Source organism: Erythrolamprus reginae, chromosome 3 (assembly GCF_031021105.1).
Source record: "Erythrolamprus reginae isolate rEryReg1 chromosome 3, rEryReg1.hap1, whole genome shotgun sequence".
Classification (NCBI taxonomy): domain Eukaryota; kingdom Metazoa; phylum Chordata; class Lepidosauria; order Squamata; family Dipsadidae; genus Erythrolamprus; species Erythrolamprus reginae.
In genome coordinates, this window is record NC_091952.1 from 140,025,911 (window position 1) to 140,048,753 (window position 22,843).

General features: G+C 47.2%; 1 protein-coding gene across 1 annotated transcript in view; it reads left to right on the plus strand.

Annotated features, from left to right (window-relative positions):
* Positions 1–22,207, plus strand: part of FASLG (Fas ligand) — a 40,767-nt gene extending 18,560 nt beyond the window's left edge. Inside the window, exon 5 of the mRNA XM_070746863.1 lies at positions 22,032–22,207. Within this exon, the coding sequence (XP_070602964.1) occupies positions 22,032–22,046 (15 nt within the window). The 3' untranslated portion in view covers positions 22,047–22,207. The remainder of the gene's footprint in view (positions 1–22,031) is intronic.
* Positions 22,208–22,843: the final 636 nt, after the last annotated feature.

Here is a 22,843-nt window from a genome sequence, read left to right on the forward strand (position 1 = left end):
TGGGAGGCAAAACCCACAGCCACTCCGTCTTATCCGGGTTGAGCTTGAGTCTGTTGACACCCATCCAGGCCCCAACAGCCTCCAGGCACCGGCACATCACTTCCACTGCTTCGTTGACTGGGCATGGGGTGGAGATGTAAAGCTGGGTATCATCCGCATATTGATGATACCTCACCCCATGTCCTTGAGTGCTTCTTTATAGAGTGATGGAAAAACTCCCCTCCCCAAGGAAGCGTTGGTAATCTCCTGGGCCCAGCTCCGTGTCACCTCCCTGCTGGCCGAAACCAACCAGGAGGGACACGGATCCAGTAAACAGGTGGCGGAACTCACAGCTCCAATGGCCTTGTCCACTTCATCAGGTGTCACCAGATCAAACTCTTCCCAGACAGGTGGACAAGTACGTGCCCCAGTCACCTCGACTGACTCGTCGTCAGTCGACTCTGTCTTACAATTGGAGTCGAGGTTGGCCCGGATCTGAGCGACTTTATCAGCGAAAAACGTGTTAAAATCCTCGGCACTACTCTGCAAGGGCTCCCCAACTCCCCCCTGGTTAAGAAGGGAGCGGGTCACCCTAAACAGAGCGGCCGGGCGGGATTCCGCTGATGCAATCAAGGCGGCATGGTACGCGCATCTTGCCGCCTTGAGCGCCACTTTGTAAGTCTTAATAAAAGCTCTTACAAGTGTTCGATCAGATTCAGACATACTCTTCCTCCATCGCTTCTCTAGACGTCTCTTTTGGCGTTTCAACTCCCGGAGCTCCTCGTTGAACCATGGGGCTCTACGGGGTCTAGCGCCGCGGAGAGGTCGCAAAGGCGCAATCCGGTCGAGAGCCTCCGCAGCAGCCGTATTCCAGGCCTCCGCAAGAGACTCCGCCGAACTGTGGACGAGTGCCTCTGGAATAACCCCAAGCGCCGTCTGAAAGCCCTCTGGGTCCATCAGGCGTCTGGGGCGGAACATCTTAATTGGTTCCGCCTCCCTGCGGGGAAGGATTGGAGCCAGGAAGTCAAGCCGTAGTAGAAAATGGTCTGACCATGACAAAGGCAATGTTTCTAAGCCCCTTAGTCTCAGACCATTACTCAATTGCTCGGAAAGGAATACCATGTCAGGTGCGTGACCTCCCTCGTGAGTCGGACCCTGTACTACTTGAGTCAGGTCCATGGCTGTCATGGTGGCCATGAACTCCTGTGCCAACCCAGAGGTTTCGCCGAGTGACGGCAGGTTGAAGTCCCCCAGGACAATAAGTCCGGGGAACTCCACCGCCAACCCGGCTACCTCCTCGAGTAGCACAGGCAGGGCTTTTGACACGCAGCTGGGAGGCAGGTACGTGAGAAATAAGCCCACCTGAACCCCTAAGTCCAACTTCATCAAGAGAGACTCGCAACCCGCAATTTCCGGAGCAATGAGGCTACGTAGGCAAAGGCTCTCCCTGGCTATAATAGCCACTCCTCCCCCCCTTCCCTGGGGTCGAGGTTGATGCCATATCTGAAACCCAGCTGGGCAGATTTCAGAGAGAGGAACACCCCCCTCTGGGCCCAGCCAGGTTTCAGTAATACATGCCAGGTCGGCCTCCTCATCCAGGATCAGATCCCGGATGAGGAGAGCTTTATTTACCACCGACCTGGCATTGACTAGCAGCAACCTGAGCCCAGGGCCAGAGTTACACTCATCACCAGTACCCAAGATTGGGCTCACAGAGCCAGAACAAGGGATCGTTATTAAGCAACGATCCCTCGTTCCCCTGGAACGGCTAACTCTGTGGCCCCCGCCATATCTGCCTCTCCCCAGCAACACTGGAATATTCCGACCCTCTGCCACCCCAGAGATCAGTGCCCCTTCCTCTCCTGTCTCCCGAGCGTCAGGTGGGCCAAATCTGTCGTTCATACTATTTTCATTCATCTCATGCATACCACAACCCCACCCACTCCAACCATCACACTCACACCAATCATTCATCCCATGCACAATATTACATACACCCCAGTCATCCATTCATTAAGAAACCCCCCAATAATATTAAGATTAAATTAATAATAATTAAAATAGATTAACTTGATTATTAAAATACAATAAGAAAAATATCTAAATTTATCTAATTTAAAAAACTATAAATATAATATATATATATATATAAAGTATAAAAAATATAAAAAAAATATCGGAAATTAGTCAGCACTAAGATAGTGTAAAATTCTTAATTAGTTCTTAATTGGAAGTTCTGGATTATAACAGTGTTCAGGGTCCCAGGAGAGTATCTCAGCCTGGTTAAAAGGAAGGATCTCTTCTTAATATTAGTCACCCCTTTTTCTGGCGCTATGATGTCTCCCAGGTCTCTTCTCAGTCCCTCAGTTCCATCACCAGTCTCTTGGCTCTCATAGGACCCTCGCCCCTCGCTGGTCACTCCTCGGTGGCCTCCGATGGCGTCGCTGATTTCCGAGCGACATTTCCAGTTCTCTGTCTGCCAGACCCCACTGCATGGCCTCCAAGAACTCTCTTTTCCACCTCGATATCGCTTCGACATCTCCCCCAGTCTCCACGCTCCTCTCACGGACCACCATCTCCTCTTCCTCGACAGCAATATCCAGTCTAATCTTTCCATGCAGGTCTTTTCACCCCATAGAGCCTTCGACGCTTGGGCGCTCCCACCAAGCAGCTCACAAGCGTCCTTAGTTCATGGGGGGGGGAGTCATTCCAGCAGCAGCACCTCCAACCAGCGTCACCTTCGCCTCTCAGTCCCGTCTCTCCTCGTTCTCTCCTCCCTTCAAGGCTCCACTTTTATCAATATCAATCAATCTCTCCCCCCAGTCTCAGCTACAGCCTCCCGTTGTAATCAAGGGGAACTGCCATTTCCCCGCAGCCCAGCTGCTTCCTCCACAAAATCTCTGTGGCTGAAATAGATTGAAACAAACGCCACGGAAAAAAAAGGGTGCAGCAAGATCTTCCCACGCTGAATAAAAACAATCTCTGCTAAGCTCAGATAGCAAGCAGCGTGCTGCGGGGCTGTGAACAACAAGCTGTAAACAAGCTGTAAACCACAAGCGGCTCGACCAAATCCCGTGGCCGTCGTTTCCGGAGCCCAGCCGACCGAGCCATAAACTCTGGGGGCAGAGAGAACACGGAGCACTAAGCAGAAAAGAGGGTTCCTTCTGAGCAGCAACTGCTCATCTTCCAAACCTGCAGAACCCCAAGTCCAATTTAGCTCCAATTTCCCATATTTTTGGTGTTATTGGTGAAATGCCGGCAACTGCAATGATGAGAATATCTAAGGAATTTACCCTCCCTCCCTTAAGGATAGACATGGAAGACACCGAAGATGCTGGCTGCTGGAAGCGGTCATTACCAAGACTGTAACAGGGATTATAATAACAAGGACTATCGACCTAACTCAGAATCTGATAATTAGGGACAGCGGTAAGAATACTAGTAACCCATCTTTTCAGACTTGTGAAAGCCATAACTACCCTGGAGCCTATTGAGGAGGGGTAATATGGGTAATGTGAATTACATCCTGTTTATAACACTACCCATCTGGACTGTCACCTCATTAGAGACAGAGACTCAAACCACTAATAATAATGTTAATGGTCTTATAATATCCATACCATTGCTATGGAGGAGAATATAATTGTTTGCAGTATGTATTTCCCTTTGTAACTGTTCTGTCTGGGTGCCCCCAGACTTCAACACCAACTGAAAAAAGCAGCCAGACACGTTGGTAAAAAGCAAAGTCACTTTATATCTTTGAAAACAAACACAGAGAACAAAAACTGTTCTTACAAACTGGAATGCTATGAGGCTTCACAGAAGAGTCACGACGGCCAGACAATACAACAGGCTTCTTGCTGGCACACACACCACTGTAGTTAATAAAACCCACGCCTCCCCCAAGTTTTCAGCCTTCAAGGCCACAAACCAGAATCAGAGACGCCAAGGATCGAAGCAAGGTCACAGAACTCCCAAAAGATAACTCTCCACAATACAGGAAGGGCGGGCCTGCCTTTTCAACCTTTCTGAGGAGAACCACACCCAAACCCAGCTGTTGCCTATTAGGGATGGAAATACCTGGCTAATTGTCCCCTTCTTTGGGAGGCCCTTCTCTGCCTCATATCGATGATGGCTTGTGCGTTCTCATCTAAGGATTCCAGGCTACTCGCTGGGGAGAGCTCCCCCCCGGGGGTCTCAGGCTGTTCTCCCTCCTCTTCGTCCTGGCATTCCTCTTCCCCGTCTGCCTGATCCTCCTCCTCCTCCTGTTCCTCGTCCTCCCCCTCTGAGCATGGAGCCGGCAGATTTCCAGCCGTTCCCTGAGGAGCCTCAGACTGAATCACAACACCATCCCCCCTCGGAAGGCCCCTCCCCATCTGCCAGCGGAGAGGACGTGGTGTCTGGGGACACCGGGCGTGAAACTCCCGAATAAGGTCGGGAGCGTCCAACAACGCCGCTTCCACCCAGGAGCTATCATCAGGGTCCCCCTCCACCCATTGCACCTTGTATTGGAAGCAACCGTCCACCCAACGGGAATCCAAAATGGCATGTACCATAGCCTCAAGGAGGTGGTCACGAACACACGGGGCAGGAAACACGGGAACGTTGGGACGGAGCGGACAATCGGGAGGGACAGGGACTAACAGCGAACGGTGAAACACAGGGTGGACCCGCAAGTTGGCCAGCAAGGTGAGCCGGTAGGCCACCGGATTGATCACCCTTTCAACGGGAAAAGGGCCCAGGAACCGGGGATCTAATTTGTGTCTGGGTAATTCAGAGGCTATGTATTTCGTGGACAGCCACACCCAATCCCCCACCGCCAAGGGGGGCACATCCCGTCTGGAGTGGTCAGCCACTCTCTTATAGTCCTCCTTGGCCTTATTCAAGTACCTCTTCACCATCTCGTGGACCGCCTGCAGCTCCGATAGGAAGTCCTCGGCAGCAGGCACTGGGGAATCTAGGAGGGTCAAGGGAAAGAAGCGAGGATGGAAGCCATAATTGGCGAAAAAGGGTGTGATTCGGGTCGAGGAGTGGTGGGAGTTGTTAAAAGCAAACTCCTCTACAGGGAGGAACCTGGACCAATCAGTCTGGCGATCCACCACTACACACCTCAGGTATTGCTCCAGTATCCCTATGACCTTTTCTGTGCCTCCATCGGTCTGGGGGTGCTGCGTCAATGCAAGGCACACGGACACCTTCAGGGCCGACATCAATTCCCGCCAGAACCGGGCTGTGAATTGTGTTCCCCTGTCAGAGACCACCCGATCTGGAAGCCCATGTAACCTAAACACGTGGCTGATAAACATTTGGGCCGTGAGTTGGGCAGTGGGCACCCTAGTGCAAGGTACAAAATGAACCATCTTGGTGAGCATGTCCATCACCACCATGACTACCGTGAAGTGAGCAGAGGAAGGCAAATGAGTTACAAAGTCAATGGACACGGCACCCCAGGGTCTTTCGGGCGTGGGCAAAGGTTGCAGTAATCCTGGCGGGGCTCCAGTCACCCCCTTGGCCGTACGACACCGGACACAGGTGGCCACATAGGAACGCACATCATCTTGGATGCGTGGCCACCAGAATGTCCGAGAGACCAGCTCCAATGTTTTGAACAGGCCAAAATGCCCCGCCACTGGACAGTCATGACACTGGGTCATAATCAGACCTCTCACTGGGCCAGCGGGAACATACAGCTGCCCCCGGTACCTGAGCAGACCATCTTGGAATGTCTAAGGGGAATTGGGTGTTAACTCCTGCACCCTCTGCGCTACAAACCCATCCGCCCGCTGCGCCTCCCGTAAATGGCGACACAAGTCCACTGGGTCCTGGGTCGCAGCCAAAGCTGCAGGGGGTAGAACCGTCTGCAGAGGAGCCGGCTCCTTCGGGTGCATGTATTCCGGCTTGCGAGACAAGACGTCCGCTCGAGGGTTCTGGGCGCTGGGAGTGTACCTGATGCGGAAATTGAACCGCGCAAAAAAGAAGGACCAGCGGATCTGTCTCTGGTTCAATTTCCTAGCCATCTGAAGATACTCGAGGTTCCGGTGGTCTGTTCGTACTTCGATCTGGTGACGGGCCCCCTCCAGGTAATGCCGCCAATGCTCAAAGGCGGCCTTCACCGCTAAGAGTTCCTTCTCCCAAATAGTATAATTTCTCTCCGAGGGAGACAATTTGCGGGAGAAGTAGGCACACGGAAACAGCATGTCACCAGGACGATGGGCTTGGAGGAGCACTGCGCCAACCGCTACATCCGAGGCATCTGTTTCCAACACAAACGGCCGAACGGGATCAGGATGGCGCAGAAGCGGTTCCGCCATGAACGCCGCTTTCAGGGCATCAAAAGCCCGCTGTTCCGCCTCCCCCCAACCAAACAGGACTTGTTTTTGTAACAACCGAGTCAAGGGCGTGGTTAACGTGGCATACCCCTGAATAAAAGCCCGATAGTAGTTCGCAAACCCCAAAAGACGTTGTACGTCTTTCACCCGTCGTGGAGGTTGCCAAGACTGAAGTGCGGCCACTTTACCCGGGTCCATGGAAATGCCACCTGGAGACAAAATGTGCCCAAGGAATTCTACAGTAGTCTGGAAGAATTGGCACTTCTCCAGCTTGGCATACAAATGCTGCTCCCGCAACCGGAGGAGGACCCGGCGCAAATGGGCCAAGTGCATGGCATGGTTCGGGGAATACACTAAAATGTCATCAAGGTAAATCACCACGAAATGGTCCAACATGTCCCGGAACACGTCATTCATCAGATGTTGAAACACGGCCGGAGCGTTGGTGAGGCCAAATGGCATCACGGTGTATTCAAAGTGGCCGTAACGCGTGCCAAACGCTGTCTTCCACTCATCCCCGGCCCGCATCCGGACCAAATTGTATGCACTGCGCAAATCGATTTTGGTGAACACCGTTGATGTCCGCAACCGGTCCATGAGTTCAGGGATCAAGGGCAAGGGGTACCTATTCCGCACCGTGATGGCGTTAAGGCGCCGATAGTCACAGCAGAGGCGAAGATCGCCTGTTTTCTTTTTCACGAACAAAACAGGGGCAGACAAAGGGGACTTGGATGGCTGAATAAATCCCTTGGCCAAATTATTCTCAACAAACTCCTTGAGAGCCACAAGCTCCGGCTCTGACATGGAGTACAAACGACCAGCCAGGAGCTTGGCGTCAGGGATCAGGTCTATGGCACAGTCGTACGTCCGATGTGGTGGTAGCCGATCCACCTCCTTCTCGTTAAAAACATCGGCGAACTCCTCGAGGCAACGGGGTAACTGGATCGCGGGAACTACTGGGCCGTGGGCTGTGCACACATGTTGGTGGTGGTCCACACACTGCAAACTGGAGAATGTGACCAGGTTCTGGGACCACACCACATGCGGGTCATGCGCGCGCAGCCACGACAACCCCAGCATGAGGGGAAAATGAAGCCCCTTGGTAACATAAAACTGCAGGGCCTCCTCATGAGTTCTGATGCACATCCGCACCGGTAGGATCTGGAAACGGATGGGACCAGCCAGCAACACCCGCCCATCAATGGTCTCCACAGTTAACGGCAGGATGACAGGACAAAGGGGCAAAGAATGGCGTTGGGCAAAGGCTTCATCCAAGAAATTCGTCGCTGCCCCCGAATTCACGAGGGCCAACGCTGGATAAGTCCGAGTCCGTTGCGCAATATGCAGAGTCACCGCAAGCGTCAGGTGTCGAAACGGTCCGGAGTCGGTAGCCGTGGAGTCAGAAGAAAGTGGGATCCCCGCCCGACCTAGTGTTGCCACCAAGCCGGGCCTCCCTTGTTTCCCGACCGTTCCGGCGACTGAGGACGTCCAGACGAAGGCCCCGCCAACAGAGAGTTCATGACAGGGACAGGGACACAAGGGGTTGTCTCCTGGAACTGCACGGGGGACGCCATGGGAAGCATGGGAGAGCTGGAGGGTACTGGAACGGCGGCAGCCACCGTGCTCCGCCTCTTGTGGGGACAAACCACAGCAAAATGTCCCGGGGCCCCGCAATAAAAACACAACCCGGCCGCCCGCCGATGCCCTCGTTCCTCCAGGGTCTGTCGGGGTCGTGCGTAACTAACGTCCATCGGCTCCCCGGCGGCAACACGATCCATCAGGCATGGAGGTAGCGCTGGTGAAAAACGTCGGGGCGCAGGGACCGGAGCCGGGGTGCCTACACTCGACAACCCCCGCCGCGGAACAGGTGTTGGCGGGACGCCTGACGCACAGGGGTTGGACCGTCCCGCTCGACGGACTTCCCTGGCCAACAACCTGGCCTCTATTGCCAAGCAATGCCGCTCCAAAGCGTCCAAAGTGCCGGGCAGCACCTCATGCACCAGTTCATCTAACATAGTGTTCAATAGTCCGTCCTGAAAGGCCTCGATCAGGGCCGCCTCATTCCACTGGACTTGCCCGGCCAGAGACCGAAAGTCAGCCATGTAGTCCGCCAGGGGACGCGAACCCTGGCGCAGTTGCTTCAGCGCCCACATGGCCGTCTGCTCCTGCACCAGGTCCGCAAATTGGTGATGCAGCTGGTCACAGAAAGCAGCATAGTTCTGCAGTAGCGGGTCATCCCGAGCCAGGTAAGGTGCCACCCACGACGCTGCAGGGCCAGCCAACAAGCTACACAGAAACGCCACCTTGTGGTCATCCCCTGGGAAGTGCATCATCTGGGCGTTTATAAACAGCTGCACCTGGCTCTGGAACGCAGAAAACAGCCGCCGGTCCCCACAGAACTTTTCCGGCATCGCCACAAAACATTTCCTCCTGGGCAAAGGCGCTGGAAGAAGTACCACAGGGGGCGCCTGGGGTGGGGCCGGCTGGGACAAAACCTCCACCTGGCGTTGTAAAACCAGGACCGTCTGGGTCAACTGTGCAATGTCCCTTCGCAACTCCTCAAAGACAGCCTGCATGTCAGCTGCAGAAACGTCCATGGTGGCAGGCAAAAACAGGAAGCCAAAAAGCAAAAAATGCCAAACAAGGAACCAGCAGCAGAGAGCAAGAAGAATAAACAACCACACCACCCCTCCAAACTGTGAACCAGGTGTCTGGTGGTTGGTGGAGAGTTATACTGTTCTGTCTGGTTGCCCCCAGACTTCAACACCAACTGAAAAAAGCATCCAGACACACTGGTAAAAAGCAAAGTCACTTTATATCTTTGAAAACAAACACAGAGAACAAAAACTGTTCTTACAAACTGGAATGCTATGAGGCTTCACAGAAGAGTCACGATGGCCAGACAATACAACAGGCTTCTTGCTGGCACACACACCACTGTAGATAATAAAACCCACGCCTCCCCCAAGTTTTCAGCCTTCAAGGCCACAAACCAGAATCAGAGACGCCAAGGATTGAAGCAAGGTCACAGAACTCCCAAAAGATAACTCTCCACAATACAGGAAGGGCGGGCCTGCCTTTTCAACCTTTCTGAGGAGAACCACATCCAAACCCAGCTGTTGCCTATTAGGGATGGAAATACCTGGCTAATTGTCCCCTTCTTTGGGAGGCCCTTCTCTGCCTCATATCGATGATGGCTCATCTAAGGATTCCAGGCTACTCGCTGGGGAGAGCTCCCCCCCGGGGGTCTCAGGCTGTTCTCCCTCCTCTTCGTCCTGGCATTCCTCTTCCCCGTCTGCCTGGTCCTCCTCCTCCTCCTGTTCCTCGTCCTCCCCCTCTGAGCATGGAGCCGGCAGATTTCCAGCCGTTCCCTGAGGAGCCTCAGACTGAATCACAACAGTAACTAGAGGTGCACTCAATAGGATTGTACAAGACAGAAGAACAATTTAATTAAATTATGATTATCTTATTCACAGGAAACAACTTAGCTCCTGGCCAAACTGGTGCTATACCCTGTATAATATTCTTATTATCTTTTATATGCAGCGTTTTAACGTCTTTTATAGCCTTTAATCAATTGTATATTAGTTTTAATTAGTTTTCATTGGTTGTAGTCTAATTTTAATTGATTTTAGCTTAGTTTTTTTTTTAATTTTTTTATTATTTTTCATAAAATAGACATACAGACATACAAACATTAAACATAGAGTGGGGATGTATTTCCCCGCTTCTTTTGAAAGTATACATTCAAATAGAAAAAAGAATACATAATCAAACATTTGTTAAATGTTAAAAAGTCTGGTGAAAAATTTTCAAATCTTAAATGCAATGTTAGTACAGTATAAGTAAAAATTCTTAATATGTTGTTTATGTGTAATATATTCATCTAATCAAACATTTAAACAAGTCTCAGTTACTAAACATACATAAAACAAAATTCTTAATATGTTGCTTGTGAATAAACTATTATATCATAATCATCAACAAATACATTTGAACTAATATTAATATTGTTATTACCTAAATAAAAACAGATCTATCTCTTATTTTTTCTTATCTAACCATTTATATATATTATTCCATGTTTCATAAAATTTAGTATCTTCTTGATCGTTTAATCGTCTTGTCATCATATCCATTTCGGCGCAATCTAATATTTTAGCTATAACTTCTTCTTTCTTGGGGATTTCCTCCCCCTTCCAGTTTTGCGCATATATTATTCTAGCCGCAGTTAATATGTGTATGATTAAATAAAGAGTTTCTTTCTTATAAGTCTGATTGGTAATTCCTAATAAGTAAAATTCCGGGGTGTTATCTATATCATGCTTTAATATTTCTTTTAATATCTTCTCAATCATCTTCCAATAAATTTTAGCTTTACCACATGTCCACCATTGATGGTAATAAGTTCCTATATCTTTCTTGCATTTCCAACATAGTGGGGATGTTTTAGGAAACATTTTTGCTATCCTGTTTGGTGGGAGGTGCCATCTATAAAACATTTTAATTTGGTTTTCTTTTAATGAAACTGACTTGGTCATTTTCCAATTATTAATCCAAACTTTTTCCCAAGTATCTATATCTATTTCCTTACCTATATTTCTGCACCATCTTATCATAGTATCTTTTAAAGTCAACTCTATATTTTTGTGAGCGATAAGAAATTTATATATTTTCCCTATCATTTTTACTGGATTGGTGATAATTAAATTACTTAGCAAATTCTTACTTTTATTAAAGATGTAAAGAGTTTTATCCTTCTGGTATCTGGATCGAATCTGGGCATAATGCCACCAGTCTATTATTATCCCTTCTTCTTGTAATTTATTCCTAGGTTTTAGCTTCATCTGGTCATTTAATAGTTCTTTATATCTATAAAATATTTTCGTGTTATTGCTTCTAGGGGGGCTATCCATTCTGGAACATTTAAGAAGTGATTTTTCTTTATGTCTTTCCAAACCTCTAATAGATACTTCCTTAATGTGTGTCTTTTAAAATATGAGTGATTTTTTTTCCTTGTCATACCATATAAATGCATGCCAACCCAACATGAGATCATGTCCTTCTAAATTTAATATTCTTTTATTCTCTAAAGTTATCCAATCTTTAATCCATGTTAAGGCGGCAGCCTGGTAATATAATTTCCAGTTTGGAAGGCCAAATCCTCCTCTTTCTTTAATGTCTTCTAAACAGTTTATTTTTATCCTTGCTTTTTTCCCTTGCCATATAAATTTTTTAACTAAATTTGTCAAAGTTCTAAAAAAAGTTCCCCCTGGATTTATTGGAATTACCTGAAAAAGAAATAAAACCTTAGGCAAAATATTCATCTTAATTGTAGCAATTCTTCCTAAAAATGATATTTTCAGGTTATTCCACGTTTCTAAATCTTTTTTAATTTCTGATAATAATTTTATATAATTATCATTTTTTAGTGTTATTGTTTTCGCTGTTAAATTTATTCCTAAATATTTTACTTTCTTTACGGTTTTTATTCCAGAAATATTTTCTAATTTAGTTTCTTGTGTTTTATTCATATTTTTAGTTAAGAAAAAAGTTTTGCTTTTATTTATCTTTAAACCTGCTACCTTTCCGTATTGTTCAATAGTTTGCAATAAAGAAGGGACTGTTGTTATCGGTTCTTCAATTATAAACGTTAAATCATCTGCAAAAGCTTGGAGTTTGTAAGTTTCGTCTCCTATAGTTAAACCTTTTATTTCAGAATCCGCTCTTATTTTAATTAATAAAGTTTCAAGAGTCATAATGAATAACAATGGTGATATAGGACATCCTTGACGAACTCCCTTATTTATATCAAGTGTTGGTAATTGATTATTATTTAATATTATCTTAGTCGTTTGTTTTGAATATATAGTATCTATTAAATTAGCAAATTTTGGGCCAAATCTCATTCTATTTAGTTGCATTTTTATAAATGTCCAGTTGACGTTGTCAAAGGCCTTTTGAGCATCTAAAAACATTAAAGATGCTGTCTTATCTGAATGTTGCTCATAGTATTCTAATGTATTTATTACAGTTCTAAGATTGTTTTTAATTTGTCTCCCTGGTAGAAATCCATTTTGATCTTGGTGTATTATTCCATTTATAATTCTTTTAAGTCTATCTGCATAAAAGGCAATAAATATTTTATAATCTACATTTAATAAAGATATGGGTCTATAATTTTTTATTTTTACTGGGTCAGTGCCGGATTTGTGTATTAAAGTTGTCAACGATTCTGACCAAGATTTCGGAATTTTACCCTCAAGTCTACATAAATTAAAAGTTTCTAACATATGGTTTCTTATTATTTCGTTTTCTATCTTGTACCATTCTGCCGGTATAGCATCTGGACCAGTGGCCTTATTGTTTTTCTGTTTTTTAATTATAGTTAGGAGTTCTTCCATTGTTATTGGTCCATCCAAAATAGTCTGTTGGTCGTCTGTTATTTGTGGTAGTTTTGAAGCCTGTAAGTAGTTAAAAACTTCATCTTCACTAACATTGTCTTTGGCATAGAGATCTTTATAAAAATTATACACAATATCCGCCTTTCCTTCTGTATCATATTTTATTGTACCATCTTTATCTTCTAATTTTTTTATCAATTTGGATTGACTCTGCTTTCTAAGTTTATATGCTAACCATCTGCCTGGTCTATTTGCATGTTCAAAATAATGTTGTTTTGCTCTTTTAATTTTTTCAGTTATTTGATTTTGTTCTATAATTCTGATTTTATGTTTAATTACATTTATTTCTGTTTTAAAATCTCTTAGTTTTAGGGAGGGCTTTTAAGGATGGATAATTGTTGGAGCGTCTGGAGAGTATGAATGAGTGGAATGGAAGGGCCAGTTTTCCTGGTGGTCTGGAGGCAGGAGGAGTGGGGGAGCCCATCTCTGTGGTGGCAGAGGGTCAGAATATTCCAGTCTTGCTGGCGAGAGGCAGATATGGTGGGAGACATGGGGTAGGTTGCTCTTGGGGAACAAGAGCTTGCTGCTTGAAAGTGATCCCTTGTTCCGGCTCCATGAACTCAGCCTGGGGTACTGGTGACAAGCAAAATCTGGGCCCTGGGCTCAGGCTGTTGCTACTCAATGCCAGGTCAGTTGTAAATAAAGCTGCCCTCATCCAAGATTTACTCCTGGATGAGAAGGCCAACCTGGCATGTGTGACTGAGACCTGGCTGGACCAAGAGAGAGGAGTTCCTCTCTCTGAAATGTACCCAGCTGGGTTTCAGGTATGGCACCAGACGGGGTGGAGTGGCTATCATAGCCAGGAAAACCTTCAGCCTATGCAGGCTTGCTGCTCCTGAGATAGCGGGTTGTGAGTCGCTCTTTGTGAAGTTGGATCTAGGGGTTCAGGTGGGCTTGTTGCTCACATACCTGCCTCCCAGCTGCATGTCAACAGCCCTGTCTGCACTACTCGAGGAGGTAGCTGGGCTGGTGGTGGAGTTCCCCAGACTTATTGTCTTGGGTGATTTTAATCTGCCGTTGGTCGGCAAATCCTCTGGGTTGGTGCAGGAGTTCACGGCCACCATGGCAACCATGGACCTGCCCCAAGTAATTCAGGGTCCAACTCATGAGGGGGGCACACTCCTGACATGGTATTCCTCTCAGAGCAGTTGAGTAATGATCTGAAATTAAGGGACTTAGATACCTTGCCTTTGATATGGTCAGTTCTTTTCTGCTACGGCTTTGATTTCATGGCTCCAATCCTCCCCCTGCAGGGAGGCAAAACCGATTAGGAAGTTTCACCCCAGGTGCCTGATGGTTCCTGAGGGCTTTCAGAGGGTGCTTGGGGTTTTGCTGGATTCACTTGTACACTGTTTGGCAGAGTCCCTTTCTGCAGCCTGGAATATGGCAACGGCATGGGTTCTTGAGTGGATTGTGCCTTTGTGACCCCTCTGTGGCAGTAAACCCTGGAGATCTCCTTGGTTCACTGAGGAACTCTTGGCGATGAAACACCAGAAGAGATACCTAGAGAAGTGTTGGAGGAGAAGTAAATTCGAATCTCACCGAATACTTGTAAAAGCTCATATGGAGACTTACAAAGTGGCACTCGTGGCAACAAGATGCGCATATCATGTCACCCTGATTGCATCTGTGGAATCCCACCCAGTTGCCCTGTTTAGGGTGACTCTCTCCCTCCTTAACTGGGGTTGGGGGCACTGACGAACCCTTGCAGGGTAGTGCTGAAGGAAAAAAAGCTAAGTACAAACAATGGAAAGAAGGACTCATAACCAAAGCGGAATATCAGCAAACAGCCAGTTCCTGCAAACAAAAAATAAAAACAGCAAAGGCACAATATGAACAACACCTTGCAGCGGAAGTCAAAGACAACAAAAAAAGATTCTTCCAACACATCAACAATAAGAAGAAAATCAAAGAAACAATCGTCACACTAAAAAACGAAGAGGGTAGAGAAATCACAGACAGCAATGACCAAGCACAGCTACTCAACGCCTACTTTGCATCAGTCTTCACACAAAAGGGAACCTCCCTCCAACCAATCTGCAATTTAACTGCAACAAACTGCCCCAGAACCGAACTCAACATAGACAAAAGCACAGTGAGGGACTACCTGAGGGAACTCAACGAATACAAATCACCAGGGCCAGACGGACTTCACCCCAAAGTCCTAAAAGAATTGGCAGACACCATAGCGGAACCACTCCTCCTCATCTACCAAATATCCTGGATCACTGGAGACCTACCGGAAGACTGGAAGCGAGCTGACGTAGTCCCCATCCACAAAAAAGGCAAAAAGACCGACCCAGGTAACTACAGACCAATCAGTCTGACCTCTATACCTGGAAAAATACTGGAGAAAATAAGCAAAAAACAACTTACCCACTTCCTAGAAACAAACAAGATCATATCCAATAGCCAGCACGGATTCATCAGAAACAAATCATGCCAAACCAATCTCATATCATTTTTCAACACCATAACCAAGTCAGTTGACCAACGCAACTCAGTGGACCTCATATACTTGGACTTCAGTAAGGCTTTCGATAAAGTCGACCACAATCTCCTAATCCACAAACTAGAAAAAAACGGAGTAGATTACTACACATGTAGATGGATAAACAGTTGGCTGACCAACCGCACCCAACGAGTTGTCCTCAACGGCACCAAATCCACATGGAAAAAAGTAGACAGTGGAGTACCACAGGGCTCTGTCCTGGGTCCTGTACTCTTTAACATCTTCATCAACGACCTGGACGAGGGAATAAAAGGGGAACTAATAAAATTTGCAGATGACACCAAGCTGGCGGGGGTAGCCAACACCCTTGAGGACAGGCTCAGAGTACAAGAAGACCTAGACAGACTATCACAGTGGGCCCATACCAACAAAATGAGGTTCAACACCGACAAATGCAGAGTCCTCCACCTCGGCAAAAAGAACCCTAGACATACATACAGCCTGGGAGATACCCCACTCAGCAGTAGTGACTGCGAAAGAGATCTTGGAGTCTTGGTGGACAATCAACTAAACATGAGTCAGCAATGTGCAGCAGCAGCCAAAAAAGCCAACTCAATCCTAAGCTGCATCAACAGAGGAATACGCTCCAAGACCAGGGAAGTACTAATACCACTCTACTATGCCCTGGTCAGACCCCACCTGGAGTACTGCATCCAATTTTGGTCACCTCACTACAAAAAAGACATCGAAACTCTGGAGAAGGTGCAAAAAAGAGCAACCAAAATGATTAGGGGACTCGAAACCAAGACTTACGAAGAGAGATTGAGAGAACTGGGCATGGACAGCCTAGAAAAAAGAAGGTCTAGAGGGGACATGATAGCAGTTTACAGATACTTGAGGGGTTGCCACGGTGAGGAGGGGGTCTCTTTATTCCCCAGGGCACCAGAGGGCCGGACGAGGAACAATGGTTGGAAGCTGACCAAGGAGAGATTCAACCTGGAAATAAGGAAGAACTTCCTGACGGTCAGAGCGATCAACCAATGGAACTGCCTGCCAGGGGAGGTGGTGAACTCCCCAACTCTGGACACCTTCAAGAGGAGATTGGACTTCCATTTGGCTGGGGTGCTGTAGGGTTTCCTGCTCAGGCAGGGGGTTGGACTCGATGACCTAACGGTCCCTTTCAACTCTATTAATAAAATAAAATAAAAAATAAAATAATAAGTTTTTCATAGATAAAGTCACTCAGATCTGGACGGACCTTAACTCCAACTGGAATGCAGTGTTGGCTGATGAGTCAGTTGAGGTGACAGGGATCTGTCTTAGTTCTGTTGTGTGGGAGGAATTTGACGTGTTGACACCTGATGAAGTGGATACGGCCATGGGAGCTGTGAGTACCACCACCTGCTTGTTGGACCATGTCCCTCCTGGCTGGTTTTGGCCACAGGGAGGTGTCACGGAGCTGGGTACAGGAGATGATCAATGCTTTCTTGAGGGAGGGATCCTTTCCAGCTCCCTACAAGGAGGCACTTATGCAGCCCCCCCTCAAGAAGCCTTCCCTGGATCCAGTTGTATTTAATAACTATTGTGTGAAGAAGGCTTGGTTATCCACCAAGGCAAAACGGCATTTTTCTGCTCCTGCAGGAAATTGCCAAACCCCCAATTCCTTTGAATCAGCCCAGAACCTCCCTGAAGGGGAGGGGAAGAAGGGGACCTGGTCTGGTGTCTGTTTTGGGGTTTTTGAACACCCCACAGGTGTCGTCCAAGATCCTCCACCAGCAGTGGAGTGGAAGCAGTTTGCTGCCTTTAGCCTTGGAAGACTGCGAACGGAAAATGGGACTGATTAATTGATGTCATCCAGAATGAAAAGGAAAGTAAATTTTGTGCTGGAGGAAGAGAAACAGAGAATTATTGACTGTGACCTGCACTTGGCCGGAGGAGATTTTTTTTTAAAGAACTATGTTATGATAAAGGAACTTTCTGACTAATTGTGGTAAGCGGCGAAACTGAAACCAGAACTTTTAAACTTGCAAATTAAGGAGAACAAGGAAGCGATTCTAAAACCCATTTGGATAAAAATTGGATAGTCTGAGACTTTGAAATTGGATTTAAAAGATTAAAAAAAAGAACTTTAAAGAACTGTTAAATAGTTAAATGGAATCATTTTGTTTGTTTGTTTGGTTGGTTGGTTGGTTGGTTGTATGCCAATTATGGGTTCCATCCTCAGTTCTTTTCACCAACACTGTTAGATTCCCCAATCCCGGCAGTAGAGGACTTTCTCTCGGAACTTCACGCAGCGCATGAGATGGTGAAACGATATCTGCTCAAGGCCAAGGAGGATTACAAGTGATTTGCTGATTGGTCCTGGCGAGACGTCCCCCCATTGGCCATTGGAAATCAGATGTGGCTGTCCACGAAGTACATCACCTCAGAGTTGCCCCATCGAAAGTTAGATCCACGATTCATGGGTCCTTTCCCCGTCAAGCAGGTCATCAATCCTGTGGTGTATCGTCTAACCCTGCCTGCCAACATGCGAGTTCACCCCATCTTTCATTGTTCCCTATTGGTTCCTGTTTGTCCTGACTGCCCACTTCGTCCTAATGTACCCACCCTGCCTGCACCCTGTGTTCAGGATCACCTGCCCGACGTCATGATCCACACCATTCAGGACTCACGTTGGGTGGACGATTGCTTCCAGTATTTAGTGCAATGGGTTGAAAGCGAGCCAGATGATTGCTCTTGGGTGGAGGCCGCACTGGCGGATGCTGCTGCACTCATTCAGGCATTTCACATGCAGTTTCTACACAAGCCTTGATAGTGTTGAGGGAATTATTTGTTTAGTAGAGTGATGGCGTTCCGGAAAAAACTGTTCTTGTGTCTAGTTGTCTTGGTGTGCACTGCTCTGTAGCAACGTTTTGATGGTAGGAGTTGAAACAGTTTATGTCCAGGATGTGAGGGGTCAGTAAATATTTTCCCCGCCCTCTTTTTGACTCGTGCAGTATGCAGGTCCTCAATGGAAGGCAGGTTGGCAACAATTGTTTTCTCTGCAGTTCTGATTATCCTCTGTCGGTCCTGTTGGGTTGCAGCACCAAACCAGACAGTTATAGAGGTGCAGATGACAGACTCAGTGATTCCTCTGTAGAACTGTATCAGCAGCTCCTTGGGCAGTTTGAGCTTCCTGAGCTGGCGCAGAAAGAACATTCTTTGTTGTGCTTTTTTGATTATGTTTTTGATGTTAAGTGACCATTTTAGGTCTTGAGATATGATAGAACAGCGTTTCCCAACCGGTGTGCCGCGGCTTCATTCTTCGCGCCTCCTTTTTCCCACCTTCCTTCTTTGGGGCCTAGCAGGAGAGCGCCGGAAACAGCAGCATCGGGCAGTAGCCGGGGGACAGCTGCGAGTGGGAGCTCCAGGTCGGAGGCACCGGCGGTCCGGCACCGACAGCGCCCCGCCGGAGCTTCCCTGGTGTCAGCGGCAAGTGTCCTTTGGGGCCCGGCGGGAGGGCACTGGTGGTGGAAGCGGGAGGGTGCCGGCTGCAGCAGCCCCAGGCAGTCGCGGGGAGATGGTGGCGGCGAGAGGGAGCTCCAGGTTGGAGGCACCGACAGTGACGGTTGGACTTGCTGCTGGAGACGTACATGCTTTTCCTTGGTCGCGCGCTCCCCATCCCCCTGCCAGCCCGCGGGGGGGCGGGGGGGGAGGCGCGGGCAGTAGAAGGGAGCTGCGGCCGCCCCTGCCTCTCCATGGTGCCTCCGGCCCCCTCGCGCTCCTGGCCTCTTGGCCCTGCCCCCGCCTGCCCGATCTGCCCCCTCTCCTCCTCCACCGCCCCCTGCCTTGGGGCGTAACTTCTCTCGTGGTGGCTGCGGCGGCGGCTTCAGCTCCTCGGGACGAAAGCGCTCCCAGCCAGGGGGCTGTGAGAGGGGCAGGGCGGGCTTTCCTGAAACGGACGGAGAAAGCCCTCTCTCACAGCACCCTGGCTGGGAGCGCTTTCACTGCGAGAGAAGGCTTTCTCCGTCTGTTTTGGGAATGCCCGCCCCGCCCCTCTCTCACGCACGCCGTTCCCCTTTTCTCTCAGCCCTCCCTGGCTTCGCTTCTCAATCCCTCCCTCCTTCCGTCTTTCCTTCCCCTCAGCCGTTCTGTCTGGGGGGTCTCCCGCTCTTCCCTTCCCCGCCTCCCAGGCTTTGCCTTCGCCACCCCCACCCCTTTTTGGGTTGGCAAGGAGTCCTTTGCCGCATCCCGCAGTTCGCACTCGGCTCGAGGCCGCTTTCCCTGGCTGTGCTCGGAACCGACAGGGCGCTGCTCTCTCTCTCTCTCTCTCTCCCATGAGGTGGGGGAAGGAAAAAAAAGAAGCAAAAAAACCTTCTTGTAGCAGGCCCTCGCGCACGCTCGTGCCCGCCCTCATGCCTTCAGCAGCGAGGGAGGGAAGTCAGAGGGCGAGGGAGCGAGCGAGCGCTCTTGTCCTCAGTGTCCTCTGCAGCCTGCCTTCCTTCTTCTTTGCTGCCGCTGAGGGACGGAGAGAAAGATAGAAAGGAAAGAGGGAGGGAGAGATAGAAAGGAAAGAGGGAGGGAGGAAAGAGGGAGGGAGAGATAGAAAGGAAAGAGATAGAAAGGAAAGAGGGAGGGAGGAAAGAGGGAGGGAGAGATACAATGGAAAGAGGGAGGGAGAGATAGAAAGGAAAGAGGGAGGGAGGAAAGAGGGAGGGAGAGATAGAAAGAAAAGAGGGAGGGAGAGATAGAAAGGAAAGAGGGAGGGAGGAAAGAGGGAGGGAGAGATACAATGGAAAGAGGGAGGGAGGAAAGAGGGAGGGAGAAATAGAGTGAAATGGAGGAAGAGATATTTTTTTTGTCCAAACTTTTCTTTAGCCCCCCCCGCACTTCTCCCCCCGCCCGAGAGAGAGAGAGAGACAGAGAAAGAGAGAAAGAGAGACATAGCAAGAGAGAGACAGAAAAAGAAAGAAAGAGATAGCAAGAGAGAGAGAAAGAAAGAGATAGCAAGAGAGAGAGAGAGAGAAAGAGATAGCAAGAGAGACAGAGAGAGAGACAGAGAAAGAGAGAGAAAGAGATAGAGAGCGAGAAAGAAAGAGAGATAACAAGAGAGACAGAGAAAGAGAGAGAAAGAGAGATAGCAAGAGAGAGAAAGAGAGACAGAGAGAGAGAGAAAGAAAGAGATAGCAAGAGAGAGAGAGAAAGAGATAGCAAGAGAGATAGAGAGAGACAGAGAAAGAGAGAGAGTGAAAGAGATAGAGAGAGAGAAAGAAAGAAAGAGACATAGCAAGAGAGACAGAGAAAGAGAGAGAAAGAGAGAGAATGAAAGAGAGATAGCAAGAGAGGCAGAGAGAGAGCAAGGGAGAGAGAAAGACATAGAGGGAGGGAAAGAGGGAGAGAGAAAGAGAGCAAAAAAGAGAGGAAGAAAGAAAGAAAGAGGGATGGAGAGAGAGAAAGAAGGGAAGGAAGGAAGAGAGAGAAAGAGAGAGGGAGAAATAGAGTGAAATGGAGGAAGAGATTTTTTTTTTGTCCAAACTTTTCTTTAGGGGCCCCCCCGTTCAGTGTTCCCCAGGATTTTGAAAATATGAATAATGTGCCGTGGCTCAAAAAAGGTTGGGAAACACTGTGATAGAACATTCTTTATTGTGCTTTTTAAGTCCAGCTACTTCCCTGAATTTTTCAGTCTTTTTTATTAATGTAGGTCCTGATTCAACTGGTTCTTCTATTATGAATGCTAGATCATCAGCAAAGGCTTGAATTTTATATTTCTTTTTTCTAATAGATAATCCTTTAATTTTCTCATCTTTTCTGATACTTAGCAATAAAGTTTCCCAAGTTAATATAAATAGAAGATAGTGTAGCTCCTTATCTTACCCCTTTTTCAATGTTGAATAATTCTGTATATTCCCAGTTCACAATCTTTTTTTTGGTATATTTCTATCATTGTTACATTTTTATAAATTTCATACCAAATTTCATTATATCAAATTGCCAAATCATAAATTTGTAGTTAACATTATCAAAAGTTTTTGCGGCATAAAGGAAAACCAGTGCTGCCTGCTTTTCAGGATGTTCCTCAAAGTACTCAAGGGTCAATCCTGGAAATAAGGAGGAATTTACTTACAGTGAGAGCAATTAATCAATGGAATAGCTTGCCACCCTGAGTTGTGGGTGTTCTAATGCTGGAGATTTTCAGGAAATATTTGGACAGCCATGTTGTGGCCCGTTCACATCCTGCGCAATTAGTAATGGACCAAGAGGAGTCAGAGACAGTGGAGGCATGGTATAGGTGTCCTGTGTTCCTGGCATCCAAGGCTGACAGCGAAGTGGACGTGGTGTCAGAGGCTGAATAGCAACCAGGGTCTTCTGCACCTCCTGAGATGAGTGACTTAGTAGAAGAGGAGGAGCCTTTTCTTGATGCTAGGATTTGCAGAGCATCTAGAGGCATGAGGTTATTTAAGTCACACGATGCTTCGACTCAGGAGGAGCCTTACTTGTGAGTAGCACTGCTGGTTATTGGGCCATGCCCTCAGTCACATGATGCTTTGACACAGAGAACAATGCAATTCGTCCTAGAAATCTAGTTTCAGGTCTTGTTTTTCTTGCAATTTTTCTTTAATTCTTGTAATTTAAAAGAACCACATTCTTGGCTTCCTTAATGAGCTCCGGGCTTCCAGACAATTTCTGTAAGTCTATGATAAGGACTATTACTCCAATCTAGTAATTTTTATTGTGTTTACTTATGCTTGGGACTCTGGCCAACTGTTAAGACTTTTATTAGCAGTAAAACTTTAATACTAAAATCTGATGGTGTGCATCTTCTTTCAGGGGGCTCAGCACTAGGACAGAACAAGCTATTTGTATGGATTGGACTAGAAGACCAGCAAAGACTTACAGTCCTATGATTCTAATGATTTGTTTGCCAATCTCATCTAGGCCATTCTGAGCCGCTCACAACAGCTACAAATAATAGAAAACAACTTACAAACTGATATGCAAATGTATAAAATTATCCACAATAAATTTTTATAAACTTAAAATTGTACTCAGCAACATAATTCATTCTCTATCTGATCAATACAGCCATTTTAATTGCTCTCCACAGTTTCCAGATCCTCCAGCTATGTCTTCAGAGTTTTCCTAAAGACCAACAGAATCCTGGCCAATCTCAAATCTGGCAGAATAATTAATTTGCCTGAGGATGATCTACTGCCACCGATTAAAAAATGAAGTTAAAAATCCAACTCAATTTTAAGAATGACCAGTCTGTTTCTGTAATTTTTATACTATCTTCTTCTCTTAGAAACATCAGGAGGAAAAAAACAGAAGAAATGCAGAGGCATCATGCAGAATGCACCACCTACTGGTAAAGCTGGTCCCATCAATGCCAAGATTGGCAGCCATGCAATGTTTTTGAAAGTTAGTACATCTCTTCACTCTATGGGTGCTGTTCCCTAATATGTCATCCCCAAACAAATAAATAGTTTGTGAGAAAGTGATGACACATTTGCTTATGAAAGTAACGAGAATAATGGAACTCAGAGGTTATCTAATTTAACTAGATGGATTAACAACTGGTTTAACAACAATACCCAGTGAGTAGTCCTCAATGGCTCTAAGTCCACATGGAGAGAAGTAAA